At 43.3% G+C, this 18,551-nt stretch overlaps 2 protein-coding genes across 2 annotated transcripts in view; both read left to right on the top strand.

Annotated features, from left to right (window-relative positions):
* LOC148148497 (uncharacterized) overlaps nt 1-667 on the top strand; it is a gene marked incomplete at its 3' end in the record, with an annotated part of 29,077 nt that extends 28,410 nt beyond the window's left edge. The window contains exon 16 of the mRNA XM_087993190.1: nt 318-667. Coding sequence (XP_087849316.1) covers nt 318-667 — 350 coding nt within the window. The remainder of the gene's footprint in view (nt 1-317) is intronic.
* A 1,272-nt stretch (nt 668-1,939) lies between these two features.
* The window catches only part of LOC122554847 (uncharacterized), a 33,228-nt gene continuing 16,616 nt past the window's right edge, over nt 1,940-18,551 (top strand). Inside the window, exons 1-9 of the mRNA XM_087992477.1 lie at nt 1,940-3,161; nt 5,870-6,127; nt 9,816-9,928; nt 10,578-10,797; nt 11,802-11,939; nt 12,525-12,662; nt 13,152-13,289; nt 14,706-14,843; nt 17,674-17,754. Coding sequence (XP_087848603.1) covers nt 2,138-3,161; nt 5,870-6,127; nt 9,816-9,928; nt 10,578-10,797; nt 11,802-11,939; nt 12,525-12,662; nt 13,152-13,289; nt 14,706-14,843; nt 17,674-17,754 — 2,248 coding nt within the window. The 5' untranslated portion in view covers nt 1,940-2,137. The remainder of the gene's footprint in view (nt 3,162-5,869; nt 6,128-9,815; nt 9,929-10,577; nt 10,798-11,801; nt 11,940-12,524; nt 12,663-13,151; nt 13,290-14,705; nt 14,844-17,673; nt 17,755-18,551) is intronic.

Below are 18,551 nucleotides of genomic sequence, written 5' to 3'. Positions count from 1 at the left end.
AACACAATCTACCACACCAGAAACGACAACACAATCGAACACTCCAGAAACAACAACACAAACTACCACACCACAAGCAACAATACCAACTGCCACAACTGAAACTACAACACGATCTACCACACCAGAAACAACATCACTAACTCCCACACTAGAAACAACATCACAATCTATCACACGAGAAACAACATCACAAACTACCACACCAGAAACAACATCACAATCTACCACTCCAGAAACAACATCACAAACTACCACACCAGAAACTACAACACAATCTACCACACCAGAAACAACATCACTAACTCCCACACCAGAAACAACATCACAATCTACCACACCAGAAACAACATCACTAACTCCCACACCAGAAACAACATCACAATCTACCACACCAGAAACAACATCACAAACTACCACACCAGAAACAACATCACAAACTACCACACCAGAAACAACAACACAATCTACCACACCAGCAACAACAACACAATCTACCACACCAGGCACAAGACAAACTACCACACCAGAAACTACAACACAATCTACCACACCAGAAACAACATCACTAACTCCCACACCAGAAACAACATCACAATCTACCACACCAGAAACAACATCACTGACTCCCACACCAGAAACAACATCACAATCTGCCACACCAGAAACAACATCACAAACTACCACACCAGAAACAACATCACAATCTACCACACCAGAAACATCACAATCTACCACACCAGAAACATCACAAACTACCACACCAGAAACAACATCACAAACTACCACACCGGGCACAACAACACAATCTACCACACCAGAAACAACAGCACAATCTACCACACCAGGCACAACACAAACTAACACACCAGAAACAACATCACAATCTACCACACCAGAAACAACATCACAAACCCCCACACCAGAAACAACATCACAATCTACCACACCAGAAACTACAACACAATCTACCACACCAGAAACAACATCACAATCTACCACCCCAGAAACATCATCACAAACTACCACACCAGAAACTACATCACAATCTACCACACCAGAAACAACATCACAATCTACCACACCAGAAACAACATCGCAATCTACCACACCAGAAACTACAACACAATCTACCACACCAGAAACAACAACACAAACTCCCACACCAGAAACAACATCACAACCTACCACACCAGAAACAACATCACAATCTACCACACCAGAAACAACATCACAAACTACCACACCAGAAACTACAACACAATCTACCACACCAGAAACCACATCACAATCTACCACACCAGAAACAACATCACAATCTACCACACCAGAAACTACAACACAATCTATCACACCAGAAACTACAACACAATCTTCCACTCCAGAAACCACATCACAATCTACCAATGCAGGCACAACAACACAATCTACCACACCAGAAACTACAACACAATCTACCACACCAGAAACAACAACACAAACTCCCACACCAGAAACAACATCACAAACTACCACACCAGAAACAACATCACAAACTACCTCACCAGAAACAACATCACAAACTACCACACCGGAAACAACATCACAATCTATCACACCAGAAACAACATCACAAACTCCCACACCAGAAACAACATCACAATCTACCACACCAGAAACAACATCACAAACTACCACACCAGAAACAACATCACAATCTACCACACCAGAAACAACATCACAAACTACCACACCAGAAATAACATCACAATCTACCACACCAGAAACAACATCACAAACTACCACAACAGAAACAACATCACAAACTACCTCACCAGAAACAACATCACAAACTACCACACCAGAAACTACAACACAATCTATCACACCAGAAACAACATCACAATCTATCACACCAGAAACAACAACACAATCTACCACACCAGGCACAACACAAACTACCACACCAGAAAGAACATCACAAACTACCACTCCAGAAACAACAACACAATCTACCACACCAGGCACAACACAAACTACCACACCAGAAACAACAACACAATCTACCACTCCAGAAACAACATCACAATCTACCACACCTGAAACAACATCACAAACTACCACACCAGAAACAACATCACAATCTCCCACACCAGAAATGACAACACAATCTACCACAACTCAAGCAACAACTCCAATTACAATGGCAGAAACAATACAATCTACTGCTCCAGAAGCTATAACACAATCTACCGCACTAGAAAAAACAACACAAACTACCACACCAGAAATCGCATTACAATCTACCACAGCAGAAACACCAACACAAACTATCACACCAGAAACAACATCACAAACAATCATACTAGAAACAACGTCACAAATTACCTCACCAGAAACTACAACACAAATTACCCCACCAGAAACTACAACACAATCTACCACACCAGAAATAACCACATCACAAACTACCCCACCAGAAACAATATCACAAACATCCTCACCAGAAACATCATCACCAACTACTACACCAGAAACAAGAACACCATCTATCGCACCAGTAATTACGTCAGCAAGTATCACACCATTAACTCCAACACAAAGTAACCCTGCAGTAACATCGACTGTAACTATCACATCGTCACTACCTATCGCATCAGAAACAACATCACAACTTACCACTCCAGAAACAGCATCTCTATCTACCATGGCAGAAACAACATCACTAACTATCAGTCCAGAAACATCATCTGTAACTAGTTCACCACAAATTACATCAGAATCTATGTCAATAGAAACGTCATCACTGACTACAACACCAAAGACAACACCACAACAATCATCAACACTAACTATCACACCTGTAATATTAACTTTGTCTACTACTGTGCCAACTTCCATACTGGAAACAACTTCAGGAACAACCTCAACAAAAACATCAGCACTAACTACCACAACAGAATTATCAACTGCATCCACCACAGAAACATCGACACCAACTATAACAACAGAAACATCAGTGCTAACTACCACACCAGAAACATCGACAGTAATGACCACAGTAAACACAACTATCCCAACTTTCTTACCAACCTCAACATCAACCCTGCCCACCACAACCCCAACTACTGCACCGACCACTAGAACCATCACAGCAGCTGCTACTTCCCCACCTGTCTGCAGTAAGTAACCTAAATATTGTTTTCGGTAGCCCACTGATTGTAGAATTACTGTTCTATCACCATTATAGGATTAATTGTCAATGACAACAGTCATTTCATTTAGATCTTGTGCTATCTGTAACTTAGTCAGTGGTTAATACTCTAAGACTGAGCTTTGGAAGAATTCGTAAAAGGTTGATTTCTTTCACATCTGAATCCCAAACTGATACCTTTAATTTACTCTCAAATAAGTAGAAAATAAAATTTGAACTTATAGGGAACGCCAAATGGCTCAAAGCGCTTTACAGCCGGCTAATGAGATCATAACTATGCCTACCTCAACATAACCCAACAATCTAAAATCCACATCCCTTCATACACTTAGATGGCACAAATCTAATCATTTGAGCTTAAAATTACTGTTTGATTTTTAAAATGTATGCTTTTTGATAATGGTTGCTATTTGATAATGGTTATCCATCCCTAATTGTGTTTGACCTGAGCACTTTGCAAGGACCATTTCAGAGGGCAGGTCAGAGTCAACCATATTGCAGTGAGTCTGGAGTCCCATATGGGCCAGACTGGGTAAGGACGGCAGATTTCCTTCTGAGAGAAGTAAACAGCTAGCTCTTTACTTCTGTTTGAAAAATCACTATCCTGATGCAATAAATGTGACAACTCATCTGGATTTGGCAACATCTGTAGAGACAGCAATGTCATATGACCAGATGCCTTTTTTTTGTGATATTGATTGAGGTACAAATATCAGCCAAAATTTTGGGTGTAAATGCCATGCTCTTTATTATTGGGATGATGCCATGGATCACTTACCACCACTCGAGCTGACATTTTATCCAAAATGATGACATCTCCCAACAGTGCAGTGTACAGAAACTCCAGTGCAGAGTTTTCTGCTCAAACTCTGAGAATAGGACTTCAACCTGGAACTCTGTGATTCAGAAAAGATGGCACTGCCAATAGAGCCAGCCATTACATTACAAAATGGCACAGAATGAACACCTTTCCATTTAATGCACAGCCTCTGGCCATTAAGATGTTGATATTGAGAAGAATTCCTATTTGACTGTCCTTTACCCTAACGTACCTGTGTGAACCTGCTTTGGAGTAGCAACCATTATCAAAAAGCATACATTTTAAAAATCAAACAGTAATTTTAAGCTCAAATGATTAGATTTGTGCCATCTAAGTGTATGAAGGGATGTGGATTTTAGATTGTTGGGTTATGTTGAGGTAGGCATAGCTATGATCTCATTCAATAGAGATACAGGCAAATGGGACAAATGGCCTCTTCCTGTTTCTGTGATCTGGTTTATGTCAGCTGAATGGAGGCCTCTGATCATAAAGTTTCAGCCAGAATGTCACCTGTTCCTGAGAAAGATATCATAGGCTGTTTGGTCTCCGAATCATCAAAGTGAATACAGTCATGAGTTTATACCCTCAATCCAGATTAATCCTTTCACTGTCACTCTGTACTGTACCAGGGGAGTTCTGGAATCTTGCAACTCAGAGGCAATGGTGCTGACAACTAAGCCATGGTGTTATAATATTCCAAATAGGAGCAACTTCCTATTTAATGCATAGTCTATTGTCATTAAGATGCTGCAATCAATTTAGAGTCTCAGCTCTCCATTCTTTTAGAATAATGCAGATAGAGGCCATTTTGCCCATCAAGTCTACACTGATCCTCCCAGGAGAAAGTGAGGACTGCAGATGCTGGAGATGAGAGCTGAAAAATGTGTTACTGGAAAAGCGCTTTTCCAGCAACACATTTTTCAGATCTGATCTCCAGCATCTGCAGTCCTCACTTTCTCCTAGTTGATTTTAACCTATTGCGAAACTGATCCTCCCACCCAGTCCCACTCCATCCCCATAATTCCACATTTACTCATGGCTGATCTACATAACTTGAACATCCCTGGACACTACATGATAATTTAGAATGGCTAATCTGCCTAACTTGCACATCTTTTGACTGTGTGACAAAACTAAAGCACCCAGGGGGAGTTCTCACAGACACGGGGAGAACTGCAAACTCCATAGTTGCCCGAAGGAGGAATCAAACCCAGATCCCTGGCGTTGGGAGGCAGCAGTTCTAACCACTGAGCCACCATGCCATCCCTTTGTTGGGGTGTGCCTGTTTTGGTTTGTGAGTTTACATCCTCACTACAGAACTAAAGCGTAATCGAAAGTAATCTCTTGACCATTACTGCACAACGTACTGGGGGGATTTCTACATTGTCACATGGTGCTGTCCCTCAAGTGAGATGTTAAAGTGAGTGTTCCTCTAATTGATTGTGTCTACAATAATCAAGCTGAGGAGGTGCTGGTGTTGGACTGGAGTGGACAAAGTTAAAAATCACACAACTAGATACCTGACAAAGGAGCAGCGCTCTGAAAGCTAGTACTTCCAAATAAATCTGTTGGACTATAACCTGGTGTTGTGTGATTTTTAACTTTGTACAATAATCAAGCCAAACAGAAAGGTTTGTTGTCTCCCTGTACCCTGGCCAATATTTCACCTTAAGTTAACACCACTGAAAAAACGATCCATTGTTAATCCTGTACATAGAATCACAGAACTGTTACAGCATAGTGTAAGGCGGACATTTGGCTCATTTTGTTGCACCTGTTCTGTGGAAGTCTTTCTTTTCAAGTAAGAAATTAATGAATGCTCATTGTTAAACATTCATAATGTATTTCTCTTTCAGTTCCAATCCGGTTTGTGCGTATAAATCTGATTCGTGTGACAAGTCATGAAATTTCCATTTCCTGGAACACCAAGAATGTATTCACCCTGACTGTATATGAGGTCATTTTAACCAGTACAACTAGTGAAGAATTGAAATTTACGACAAACAAAAAAAAAGCAGTATTCAGGGATCTGCTTCCTGATGTTAACTATAACGTTTTGGTCTTGGTAAACTCTTGCAGCCAACAACAGTCAATACAAAGAAGAATCCGGACACGTAAGTCTTCAATGTTAAGGCTTAAGTAACAATGTACTGTACGATTCCATTCCCTGGACTATTGCTGAATTATCCCTGCCAAACCTCAGGGACTGCGTAAAGGGTTGGACTTGGCTCACACAGATTACGTCAGCCTTTCATGGTGTTTTTCTGCTTTACTAATGCCAGAAGATGGATGGATTTTCCTTCCAGCCTCCCACCCAGCCACAATGCATTCTGGAAGTATGACTGGAAGTGGAGACATCAGCCTTCCATTCCCAGTGGTGACAATGTGGGCAGGTCTATATCTATATCAGCTGCCCTGGGCTAGGATCCCGACTCTGTGAAAGTGGCAGGTCACCATCTTAGCAGCCAGAGGCTGCCCTCTGACTCAAAGGCACCTCCCACTGTTGGAAATAATATGTGGTAGCTGGTCTCTACACCAATCATCACAAAGACGGAATACACAATCTCCTCAGCAAAACAGTCATAGAGTCATAGCGATGTACAGCATGGAATCAGACCCTTTGGTCCAACTCTTCCATGCCGACCAGATATCCCAACCTAATTTAGTGCCACTTGCCAGCACCTGGCCCATATCCTTCCAAACCCTTCCTATTCATATACCCATCCAAATGCCTTTTAAATATTGCAATTGTACCAGTCTCCATCACTTCCTCTGGCAGCTCATTTATATACGTATCCCCTCTGCATGAAAAAAATGCCCCTTAGGTCCCTTTTATATCTTTCCCCTCTCACCCTAAACCTATGCTCTCTATTTCTGGACTCCCCCACCCCAGGGAAAAGACTTTGTCTATTTATTCTATCCATGCCCCTCGAGATTTCTTCGCAACATACATAACGTAGCATATCTGTTCTTAAATGTGAAAGTCTTAAGTATTCAGAGAAAGCACAAAAGCAGAAATTGCTGGAAAAGCTCAGCAGGTCTGGCAGCGTCTGTGGAGAGAAATCAGGGGTAGTATTTCGAGTCCGGTGACACTTCTTGAGGAGTTCTGAGACCTGAAGCATTAACTCTGATTTCTCTCCACAGATGCTGCCAGACCTGCTGAGCTTTTCCAGCAATGTCTGTTTTTGTTTTTGTTTCTGATTTCCAGCATCTGCAGCTCTTTCGGTTTTTGTCTCAGACAAGGTAAACTTTTTCCTTATGTCTTGGGTGCTTCTCTAAAAAATGAGGGAAATCCTGGTCTGACAAGGCTTCAGGAGAGCTTACGACATTTCAACGTTACAAAAACTGGTCTATAACTGAGTTTCCATTGAAGGAGGTATACTTACTGAATAAAACCCCAAAGCCTTGCACTCATACACTCCATTCATCATTTCATAGTTCTTATACTAGGAGGCAATTATCTTGATCTAGTTGTCCACACCACTGTTTGCTCATAAGGTCAACAGGAATATTGTTTGTTATATACACTTTGGATCAGATTATATTCCCTACAGTGTGGAAACAGGCCCTTCGGCCCAACAAGTCCACACCGACCTGCCGAAGAGCAACCCATCCCCCTACATTTACCTCTGACTAATGCACCTAACACTACGGGCAATTGAGCATGGCCAATTCACCTAACCTATACATTTTTGGTTTGTGGGAGGAAACCCACACAGACAATTGCCCAAGGTGGGAATTGACCCTAGGTCCCTGGCACTATGAGGCAGCAGGGTAAAAACAATGACTGCAGATGCTGGAAACCAGATTCTGGATCAGTGGTGCTGGAAGAGCACAGCAATTCAGGCAGCATCCAAGGACAGGCAAAATCCACGTTTCGGGCAAAAGCCCTTCATCAGGAATAAAGGCAGAGAGCCTGAAGCGTGGAGAGATAAGCTAGAGGAGGGTGGGGGTGGGAATAGAGTAGCATAGAGGACAATAGGTCAGTGGGGGAGGAGATGAAGGTGATAGGTCAGGGAGGAGAGGGTGGAGTGGATAGGTGGAAAAGGAGCTGGGCAGGTCGGACAAGTTCGGACAAGTCAAGGGGACAGTGTTGAACTGGAGGTTAGAAACTAGGATGAGGTGGGGGAAGGGAAAATGAGGAAGCTGTTGAAGTCCACATTGATGCCCTGGGGTTGAAGTGTTCCGAGGCGGAAGATGAGGCGTTCTTCTTCCATGCATCTGGTGGTGAGGGAGCAGCAGTGGAGGAGGCCCAGGACCTCCATGTCCTTGGCAGAGTGGGAGGGGGAGTTGAAATGTTGGGCCACGGGGCGGTGTGGTTGATTGGTGCGGGTGTCTCGGAGATGTTCCCTAAAGCGCTCTGCTAGGAGGCGCCCAGTCTCCCCAATGTAGAGGAGACCGCATCGGAAGCAACGGATACAATAAATGATGTTAGTGGATTTGCAGGTAAAACTTTGATGGATGTGGAAGGCTCCTTTAGGGCCTTGGATAGAGGTGAGGGAGGAGGTGTGGGCACAGGTTTTACAGTTCCTGCGGTGGCAGGGGAAAGTGCCAGGATGGGAGGGTGGGTCGTAGGGGGGCATGGACCTGACCAGGTACTCACGGAGGGAACGGTCTTTGCGGAAGGCGGAGAGGGGTGGGGAACGGTTTTTCGGAATTTCCCGCAATTTTCCTTCCCACGTGGTTAAAGATGCCCTCCAACGCATCTCGTCCACATCCCGCACCTCCACCCTCAGACCCAACCCCTCCAACCGCAACAAGGACAGAACGCCCCTGGTGCTCACCTTCCACCCTACCAACCTTCGCATAAACCAAATCATCCGCCGACATTTTCGCCACCTCCAAACAGACCCTACCACCAGGGATATATTTCTCTCCCCACCCCTCTCTGCCTTCCGCAAAGACCGTTCCCTCCGTGACTACCTGGTCAGGTCCATGTCCCCCTACGACCCACCCTCCCATCCTGGCACTTTCCCCTGCCACCGCAGGAACTGTAAAACCTGTGCCCACACCTCCTCCCTCACCTCTATCCAAGGCCCTAAAGGAGCCTTCCACATCCATCAAAGTTTTACCTGCAAATCCACTAACATCATTTATTGTATCCGTTGCTCCCGATGCAGTCTCCTCTACATTGGGGAGACTGGGCGCCTCCTAGCAGAGCGCTTTTGGGAACATCTCCGAGACACCCGCACCAATCAACCACACCGCCCTGTGGCCCAACATTTCAACTCCCCCTCCCACTCTGCCGAGGACATGGAGGTCCTGGGCCTCCTCCACTGCCGCTCCCTCACCACCAGACGCATGGAAGAAGAACGCCTCATCTTCCGCCTCGGAACACTTCAACTCCAGGGCATCAATGTGGACTTCAACAGCTTCCTCATTTCCCCTTCCCCCACCTCATCCTAGTTTCTAACCTCCAGTTCAACACTGTCCCCTTGACTTGTCCGAACTTGTCCGACCTGCCCAGCTCCTTTTCCACCTATCCACTCCACCCTCTCCTCCCTGACCTATCACCTTCATCTCCTCCCCCACTGACCTATTGTACTCTATGCTACTCTATTCCCACCCCCACCCTCCTCTAGCTTATCTCTCCATGCTTCAGGCTCTCTGCCTTTATTCCTGATGAAGGGCTTTTGCCCGAAACGTGGATTTTGCCTGTCCTTGGATGCTGCCTGAATTGCTGTGCTCTTCCAGCACCACTGATCCAGACTGTGAGGCAGCAGTGCTAACCACTGAGCCACCGTGCCGCCCAAAACTTTGGGTTTTGCGAACTTTTAATACTGTCTTTTTTGCTATCCGAAGGTGCTAAAGTGCTGAAAGCAAGGACAAGAATTAGAAACAGGACTTTTGTACCACAACTTCGAGACAGAACAAGTCAGATATACAAGGAATTTGTAAAGAATTTCATTCAAGATGTAAGTTTTTTTTCTCGTTAGCTCTTTTATGTTGAAATAATGATTAATTAACAAAAAACGATATACAGTGTGCATTTGATTTTGTGGAAGTGAAAGATTGGACAGTATAGTGGCTCAGTGGTTAGCACTGCTGCTGCTCCACAGTGCCAGAGACCCAGAGTTGATTGCAGCCTCAAGCAAGTGTCTGCATGGAGTTTGCGCATTCTCCCTGCGACTGCGTGGATTTCGTCTGGGTGCTCTAATTTCCTCCCATAGTGCAAAGGCGTGCAGATTCAGGGGATTGACCATGCTCAATAGTCCATAGTGTCCAAAGATATGCAGGCTCGGTGGATTAACCATGAGAAATGCAGGGTAATAGGGATATGGTAGAGGGTAGGTGTTGGTGGGATGTCTTTTGGAAGGTTGGTGGTTACTTTATGGGTTGAATGGTCTGCTTTCACACTTTAGGGATTCTATGATTGACAATTGTTCTTTCTTATTATGGAAACTGAGGACTGGGATTGTCAAATATCGCATAGATGGCGAAGGTGGGTCAAGCGGTAGTTTCTTCAAAAGCAATGGAAGGACAATTAATGGTGGGAGAGGGTGGAATAGCAGAATAAAGTCTAAATGCAGATTTTAATCATGGACTATGTTTCATTTGCTTCAGTTGCTTCGCAGAGTAACCCAGAGATTCTTATCCTTGTACAATCGCAATCTCCTGAGAATTGTCATACTTCGTCTTACACCAGGGAGTGTGGACGTGAACTTTGACATTGTACTGTCATTAGATGAAAATGTTACTTTGAATGAAACCAAAGAAGAATTTGCTAATTCCTTAAACAGGAGTACAGAGTTTGACATAGATATTACAAACACTAATATAGCAGGTAAGATATTTGACAATAAATCTTGCTAATATGTCAATTATAGTAAAGATTTTACCAGATGATATAACATAACATACCCTCCATTTCTTACCTTTTTTTCCATCCATTTTTATGATAACCGCATTATTAGCTTCTTTGACACCATGTATTAATACCTTGCATTCTGGAATTTTCCCTCAAATTCTCCCAGCTCACCCCTTCTGCCTTGTTTAAACATTTTAACCTCATTAATAAAACCCAATTCTGGTGATTGTCTTTCTTAACATCTGGCACTTTGGCTCTGTATCTATTTTATTTGATAACCTCTCTGTGAAGATCTCTCAGGATGGATGGAGAGCGAAAGGCTCTGTGTCGTAATGCACGTCACACTAGACATTAAACAAATGGACTCTGAGTGCAAGTAGAAATGAGTAAGTATAGGACTGCAGCTATTACACGGGTAGGGCTTCAGGATGATATGGATTAGTACATGATTACTGAAGAGTACAAAACATTTAGGAATGGCAAGAAGCTAAGAAAAGGTGGAAGGTTGACTATCTTCATTAGGTGTGGTATTAAGACAATAAAGAGGGATGGTCAAAGTTCAGGAAAGCAGGATACTCACCATATTGGCTAAAGGTGTTGCAAATGCTTCAGCCCTGTCTTTTGCACTGTCCTGCTGGTCTTCCCGAATATTAAAGAAGGGACTGTTTCCTCTAACTCATTGTTTAATTGGTCAATCACCATTCATGATTCGATGTGACCAGACTGCATGAGCTAGACAGAGTAACCTACTCTTGTCATTGTATCATCAGGAAACTATCAACAGCAGGGGAGAGAGAGAGAGAGAGAGGTGGGCAGAATGTCAAGTGCAGCAAAGTGAACAATCAGATAACATGCTTGCTCTTGCATTATGGTTATGGAAAAAAAACAGCGTTACCAGACATGGTCTTTATTTAATTGTATTAAGTCTTTTAAATTATCTTTATTGATTGTCTAACATGTATTTTCCCTTTTCATTGTAGAGAGGGACAGCTGCCAACCTGAGATCAATGATTGTTCTGGTAATGGGACTTGTATAAGACAAAACTCAACTTACACTTGTCAGTGCAATGCTGGATTTAATGATACAAGCCCCGATACACCAGGAAGGATCTGTGAAGGTAAGACATTGCCTGAATTTGACATGACTTGAAACCATTGGATTAAAGTAAATTTTGCTATTGGTGATTGTTTTGATCACTTTTTTTTGTCCCGTTATCCTTATGAGGGTGTTTGTGATCTCCACAAAAGAAAAACTTATGACAGTGTAAGAAGGCCAGTCTCCCATCACCAAGTCACCCTTTATTTACATGTGCACTGTACATAGGGCTGTGACCAGCCAGCTTAGAGCCAGTCCCTAGAATGAGAACACTCTCTGAATCTCCTGTTTACATCTGTCAGCCAGGGTTCCCTGATTGACCCAGGTTAACAACCCCAGACAAGGATTTCATAATCAATGAGAACCATTTGGTTATGGTTCCAATCACGACACAGCGGGTGCCTAAAATAAAAACAGAAATCCTGGAATTCCTCTGTAGGACAGACAGCATCAGTGGAGGCAGAGACTGAATTAACATTTTGAAGTAAATTAAATTAAATTAAGTTAACAACTTGAATATGATTATTATCCAGAACATGACTTGAAATTGTTTGCATTAAAGAAATTTTTTCTCCTATTAATGGTTTTGATCTGTTTCTCGTTTCAGACATTGACGAGTGTCAGACGGGGAACAACACATGCTCTGCATTAGCCACCTGTACAAACACTCCAGGGAATTTCACGTGCAGCTGTTTAGCGGGAACGACGGACACCAATCCGGCAAATCCAGGAACACAGTGCATAGGTAAAGACCTGAACAGTTTAAACAAACAGTGGTGAGATAGTTATGAAATGAAATTAATTTCTAAATGAGTCTCAGTGACATTAATATTTGAATCCTTGGCATGTTTATCTGATACTAAAATAAAATAAATGCCGGTGTAATAATCAGGGGGAGTTACAGATGGAGTCATACCTACATCTTTCTTTATTCACTCATGGAATGTGGGCATTGCTGGCTGGGTCAGCATTTATTGGCTGGCCCTGGTTCTCCATGTGAAGGTGGTGGTGATCCTCATAAAAAAAACCCAGAAAATACTGCAGACAGAGGGTGCCTGAAATAAACTCAGAAATTGCTGGCAATACACTGCAGGCCAGACAGCATCAGTGGAGCCAGAATCTGAATTAACATTTTGAAGTTGAACATGATTGTTATTCAGAACGTGACTTGAAATCATTTGCATTAAAGTAATTTTTGCTCCGATTGATAGCTTTGATCTGTTTCTCGTTTCAGACATTGACGAGTGTCAGACGGGGAACAACACATGCTCTGCATTAGCCACCTGTACAAACACTCCAGGGAATTTCACATGTAGCTGTTTAGTGGGAACGATGGATACCAATCCGGCAAATCCAGGAACACAGTGTACAGGTACAGTTTTAACCAGGAGTGGTGAGATAGGAAAGAGCATGAAAATGATGCAGAATGAGTCATTGTGATATAAATATGCAAGTCCTAAACATTTTTAACATTGCAATCATCCTGATTGTTACTTTAAAACTCCTTTACCCATTTAAAATTAATTACTTGGTTAAATTCTTAGAGGAACATTTTGAGGAATTTTGTAAAATCATGAAATTTTCCAGGGCTTGTAAGAGGCCTATCAGCCTACAATTATGCTGCTCATTATTTGAAAGCTTTCTATGATTAGTCCCATTGGATTTCCCTTTCCCCAGACCCAGATCCTTCTTAAAAATTATATACCCTGTATGTGCTTTCCATTTGAGAAAAGGAAACAGCGGGTTGTCATTGTCCCTGGTGAGGCCAGCATTTATTGCTCCTCACTAATCGTCTCTTAGAAGGTAGTACACAGAGAGGGAGAGAGAGAGAGAGAGAGACAAACAGAGAGACAGACAGACAGGCTGAGTGACCAAGATAAAATAAACGATCATGAACACAGAAATTGTTGGAAATACTCATCAGGTCAAGCAGTATCGTGGAGGTGATGGCTTAGTGGTATTATCACTGGAGCAATAATGTGGGAAACTCAGCTAATGTTCTGAGGACCTGGGTTTAAATCCCACCCATTACAGTGGTAGAATTTAAATTCAATTAAAAAAAATCTAATGATGACCATGAAACCATTGTTGATTATCAGGAAAAACCCATCTGGTTCACTAATGTCCTTCAGGGAAGGAAATCTACCCAATGCCCCTCCTCCAAGTCCCTCCTCCCTACCTTTTATCTTCTCCTGCTGAACACTCTCTGCTCATTCCTGAAGAAGGGCATGTGCCCGAAACGTCGAATCTTCTGTTCCCTAGATGCTGCCTGACCTGCTGTGCTGTTCCAGCAATAAAGTTTCAGCTTTGATCTCCAGCGTCTGCAGACCTCACTTTCTCCCCAAGGAAATCTACCACCTGGTCCGACCAATATGTGACTCCAGACCCACAACAACATGGCTACCTCTTCACAGCCCTCTGGGCAATTAAGGATTGGCAGGAAATATTGGCCTAGCCAGCGACACCTTCGTCCCATGAGTGAATAAAAAAACCTGCATATCTGATAAACAGGAAAACAGAGATTGCTGGAGAAGCATCAGCAGAGAAAGAAAAGAGTTTACATTTCAAATCTAGTGACTTTCTGTTGACAGGTGAATGACTGTTCGTGTCATTCAGTATTGGAACTTGTCTCAGACAAAGTGCAACTTGCACTTGTCAGTGCAATGCTGAGTTCTGAGGTAACAAAACCCAAGATATAAGGCAGGGTCTACAAAGATATGATATAAAAATCATTCTGGTTAATGTTACTTTTGCCCAGCTGAATGTTTTGATCTGTTTCTTGTTTCAGATATTGACGAGTGTCAGACTGGGAACAACACATGCTCTGATTTAGCTGTCTGCAGGAACACTCCAGGGAATTTCACTTGTAGCTGCTTCCAGGGAATTATCGATAGCAATCCAGCAAACCCAGGAACACAGTGCAGAGGTAACGATCAGAACGACCTGAACCAGAATGGTGGGATAGCAGAAAGAGTTAAAATGGACAGAATTTCTGACAGCATCATAATAGAATGGGTGGGTAAATGTTTAGATTCCCGGTTGAGCCAATCGTACACTTGAGACATTTTGACTCCATTTTGGACGTTCAGGAAATTGCATCAGCTTTGGCCAGTCTCAGTTGTGTGGAACCTGCAGTGCAGGAGGTAGAAGTGAGTGATGGTGATCTATGGAATTAGGCGGACTCTAAAAGTGTGCAAGTTCAGCCCAATCCCATCTGTAGCCACAGCTTGAGATTTGAGCTGTGTGGAAGTCCTGACTGGTGAAATAGAAAATGCCAATTGACTGCAGGTGACTTCATTTTAATACCTCTACCGCATCTCCTCCACTTCCCGCTCCTCTGCCCTTGAACTCCACCCTCCAATCGCCACCAGGACAGAACCCCACTGGTCCTCACCTAGCACCCCACCAACCTCCAGATACATCGTATCATCCTCCGTCATTTCCGCCACCTCCAACAGACCCCACCACCACGGATATATTTCCCTCCCCTCCCCTATCAGAGTTCCAGAAAGACCACTCCCTCCGCGACTCCCTCGTCAGGTACACACCCCCCACCAACCCAACCTCCACTCCCGGCACCTTCCCCTGCAACCGCAAAAATGCAAAACTTGCGCCCACACCTACCCCCTCACTTCCCTCCAAGGCCCCAAGGGATCCTTCCATATCCATCACAAATTCACCTGCACCTCCACACACATCATTTACTGCATCCACTTCACCCGATGTGGCCTCCTCTACATTGGGGAGACAGGCCGCCGACTTGCGGAACGTTTCAGAGAACACCTCTGGGACACCCGCACCAACCAACCCAACCGCCCCGTGGCTGAACACTTTAACTCCCTCTTCCACTCCGCCAAGGACATGCAGGTCCTTGGCCTCCTCCATCGCCAGACCATGGCAACATGACGCCTGGAGGAAGAGCGCCTCATCTTCTGCCTAGGAATCCTCCAACCACAAGGGATGAATGTAGATTTCTCCAGCTTCCTCATTTTCCCCTCCCCCCACCTTATCTCAGTCCCAATCCTTGGACTCAGCACCGCTTTCTTGACCTGCAATCTTCTTCCCGACCTCTCCGCTCCCACCCCCTCTCCAGCCTATCACCCTCACCTTAATCTCCTTCCACCAACTCATTCCCAACGCCCCTCCCCCAAGTCCCTCCTCCCTACCTTTTATCTTAGCCTGCTTGGCACACCTTCCTCATTCCTGAAGAAGGACTTATGCCCGAAACGTCAATTCACCTGCTCCTTGGATGCTGCCTGACCTGCTGTGCTTTTCCAGCAACAAATTTTTCAGCTCTGATCTCCAGCATTTGCAGTCCTCACTTTCTCCTAGTTCATTTTAATACCTGCCCAGTGTGTCACAGGAAAGCTCTTTAAAGTATTTCAGCTTTCCTCCTTAATTTTCTTTCCCCTCTCATGAGTTGGCTATGTCCTGCATTGCCTGCCCTGTCTGAGCTTGAGATATCATTATGTCTGATGACCACCATCCTTATCATTGAACTGTTAACCTTGAGACCCAGGAAATGTTCTGGTACCCGGGTTCGAATCCTGCGTCGGCAGATGGTGGAATTTGAATTCAACAAAAATCTAAATTAAGAGTCTAATGATGACCATCAATTCATTATTGTTTTTGTCAGAAAGAAAACTCATCTCGTTCACTAATGTCCTTTAGGTACTGAAACAGATGTTCTTACCTAGTTTGGCCTACATGTGACACCTGACACACAGCAACGTGATTGCCTCTTAACAGCCCTCTGGGCAATTAAGGATGAGCAATAAATGCTCAGTGATCTCCCAATCCTGCGAGTGAGTAAAGCAAAGTCACTGGAGGGTTACAGTGCCAAGTGGAAGATACATCCATCAGCAGTTTACAAGTATAGAGTGTCCAGGCTTGTCTTGTCTTGTTGAAGTTATAGCAGAGAGACTCCCTTAAAAGAGTTGTCCTATTTAGTCCACTGAAGTTAGCTAATAGTTCCTCTTTTGTTATTTAGTTTGGACATCAAAGAAGTGCACTTTATAACACACTAAGACAAGATACTGCTGTACCTGGTAATCCATGATAAAAACTATAATCAAAACAGGAAGTGGTAGAGAAGATCTGCCTGAGCCTTTGATATTTCCAGACCTGCTGAGTTTCTCCAACGTTATCTGTTTTATCTGCAAATCTCCAAGTTCCATCTTAAGAATGATGTGAACTCACTAGAGGGAGTGCTGAAGAACGTTATGAGGATGATTCCATTGTGAAGATAGATTGGAGACAATGGGACTGTTTTGTTTGGGGAGAAGATTGCTAAGTTTGACTGAAGTTTTTAGGAGAGACCTGGGCAGAGTATACAGTGAAAAATCATTCTTTGTCACAAAAAAAGATCAAAAATGAGAGAGCAGAGACATAAGTTCCAAAAGTAGCAAATGTGATGTGAGAAGAAATGGTTTCACTAAAGTATAGTCAAGGTAGGTTCAATCAAGGTGTCCGAAAGGTTATGAGATGATTTTTCATTTAGAAATAATCTGTGAGGTTATATGGAAAGGGTGGGAGAATTGCACTAATGCTGGTGCTCATTTGGAGGACTAGTATAGATGTAATGGGCTTAATAGCCTCTTTCAGTATCATTACAGTTCTGTGACTCTGGAACAATGAATGACAGTCACAGGAGAAAGAACATCTCATTTAGAAGTGTTTATCTTCCAATGATGCCTGACTATTGAAGGAAATACTTTATTTAAATCGGCTAAAATATTATTTCCATCTCCATACAGATCCCAATATCTGTTTCCTCAACAGTGGAAATATTTGTGCTTTGTCGGACTGCATGGTGTCTAAAGTCAGCAACTGCAATAGTAAGTGGGTTTTATTTTCTCTGGCCTTTCATGATGATGCCATTCAGATGTTCTCTTAATCACATTTTAATTGTCTCTACAAATGTTTTCTTTTCTTTAAGTGGTTTACTTAGAATATTGCACAACCACTTCAGTGACAATATAAAACATTGGGAATATAACTCACTAACTGCCACACATTTACAGTACCATTACAGGCAAGTTGTTTTATATGTTTCCAATCAATCTTTTAAGTGATGCTATTGCACACTGCTGGAACAGGCAGGACTGGAACTTGGCTCTCTCTGTCTAGTGGTAGGAACACTACCACCGAGCCACATGAGTGTTGGTTGGCTGTTAGCAAGAAGAAAAGTGGGATTACCATTAATGAGTACTCTGAGACATGATTCTGGTGATTTGACTTCTTCAAGGGTTTCCAATTTAGCCATTTAACTCACATTACCAATACACCATCATTACCTCTTCATCTCTAAAGCATTTCACCATGGCATGGTGGCTCAATGGTTAGCGCTGCTGCTTCACAGCAACAGGGTCTCCGGTTCAATTCTAGCCTTGGGCGACTGTTTGTGTGGAGTTTGCACATTCTCCCTGTGTCTGCTGGGGTTTCCTCCAAGAGATGTGCAGGCCAGGTGAATTGGCCATGGTAAATTGCCCATAGTGTTAGATGCATTAGTCAGAGGGAAATGGGTCTGGGTGGGTTACTCTTCGGAGGGTCAGTGTGGACTTGTTTGGCCGAAGGGCCTGTTTCCACACTGTAGGTAAGTAATTTTTTTAAAGATTAGATTATCAGTTGTACA

This window comes from Chiloscyllium plagiosum, unplaced genomic scaffold (assembly GCF_037043375.1).
Source record: "Chiloscyllium plagiosum isolate Xiang-an unplaced genomic scaffold, Cpla_swu_hap1 HiC_scaffold_12, whole genome shotgun sequence".
NCBI lineage: Eukaryota > Metazoa > Chordata > Chondrichthyes > Orectolobiformes > Hemiscylliidae > Chiloscyllium > Chiloscyllium plagiosum.
Note: the sequence above shows the minus strand (reverse complement) of the source record. Positions and strands in the feature narration are given on the sequence as shown.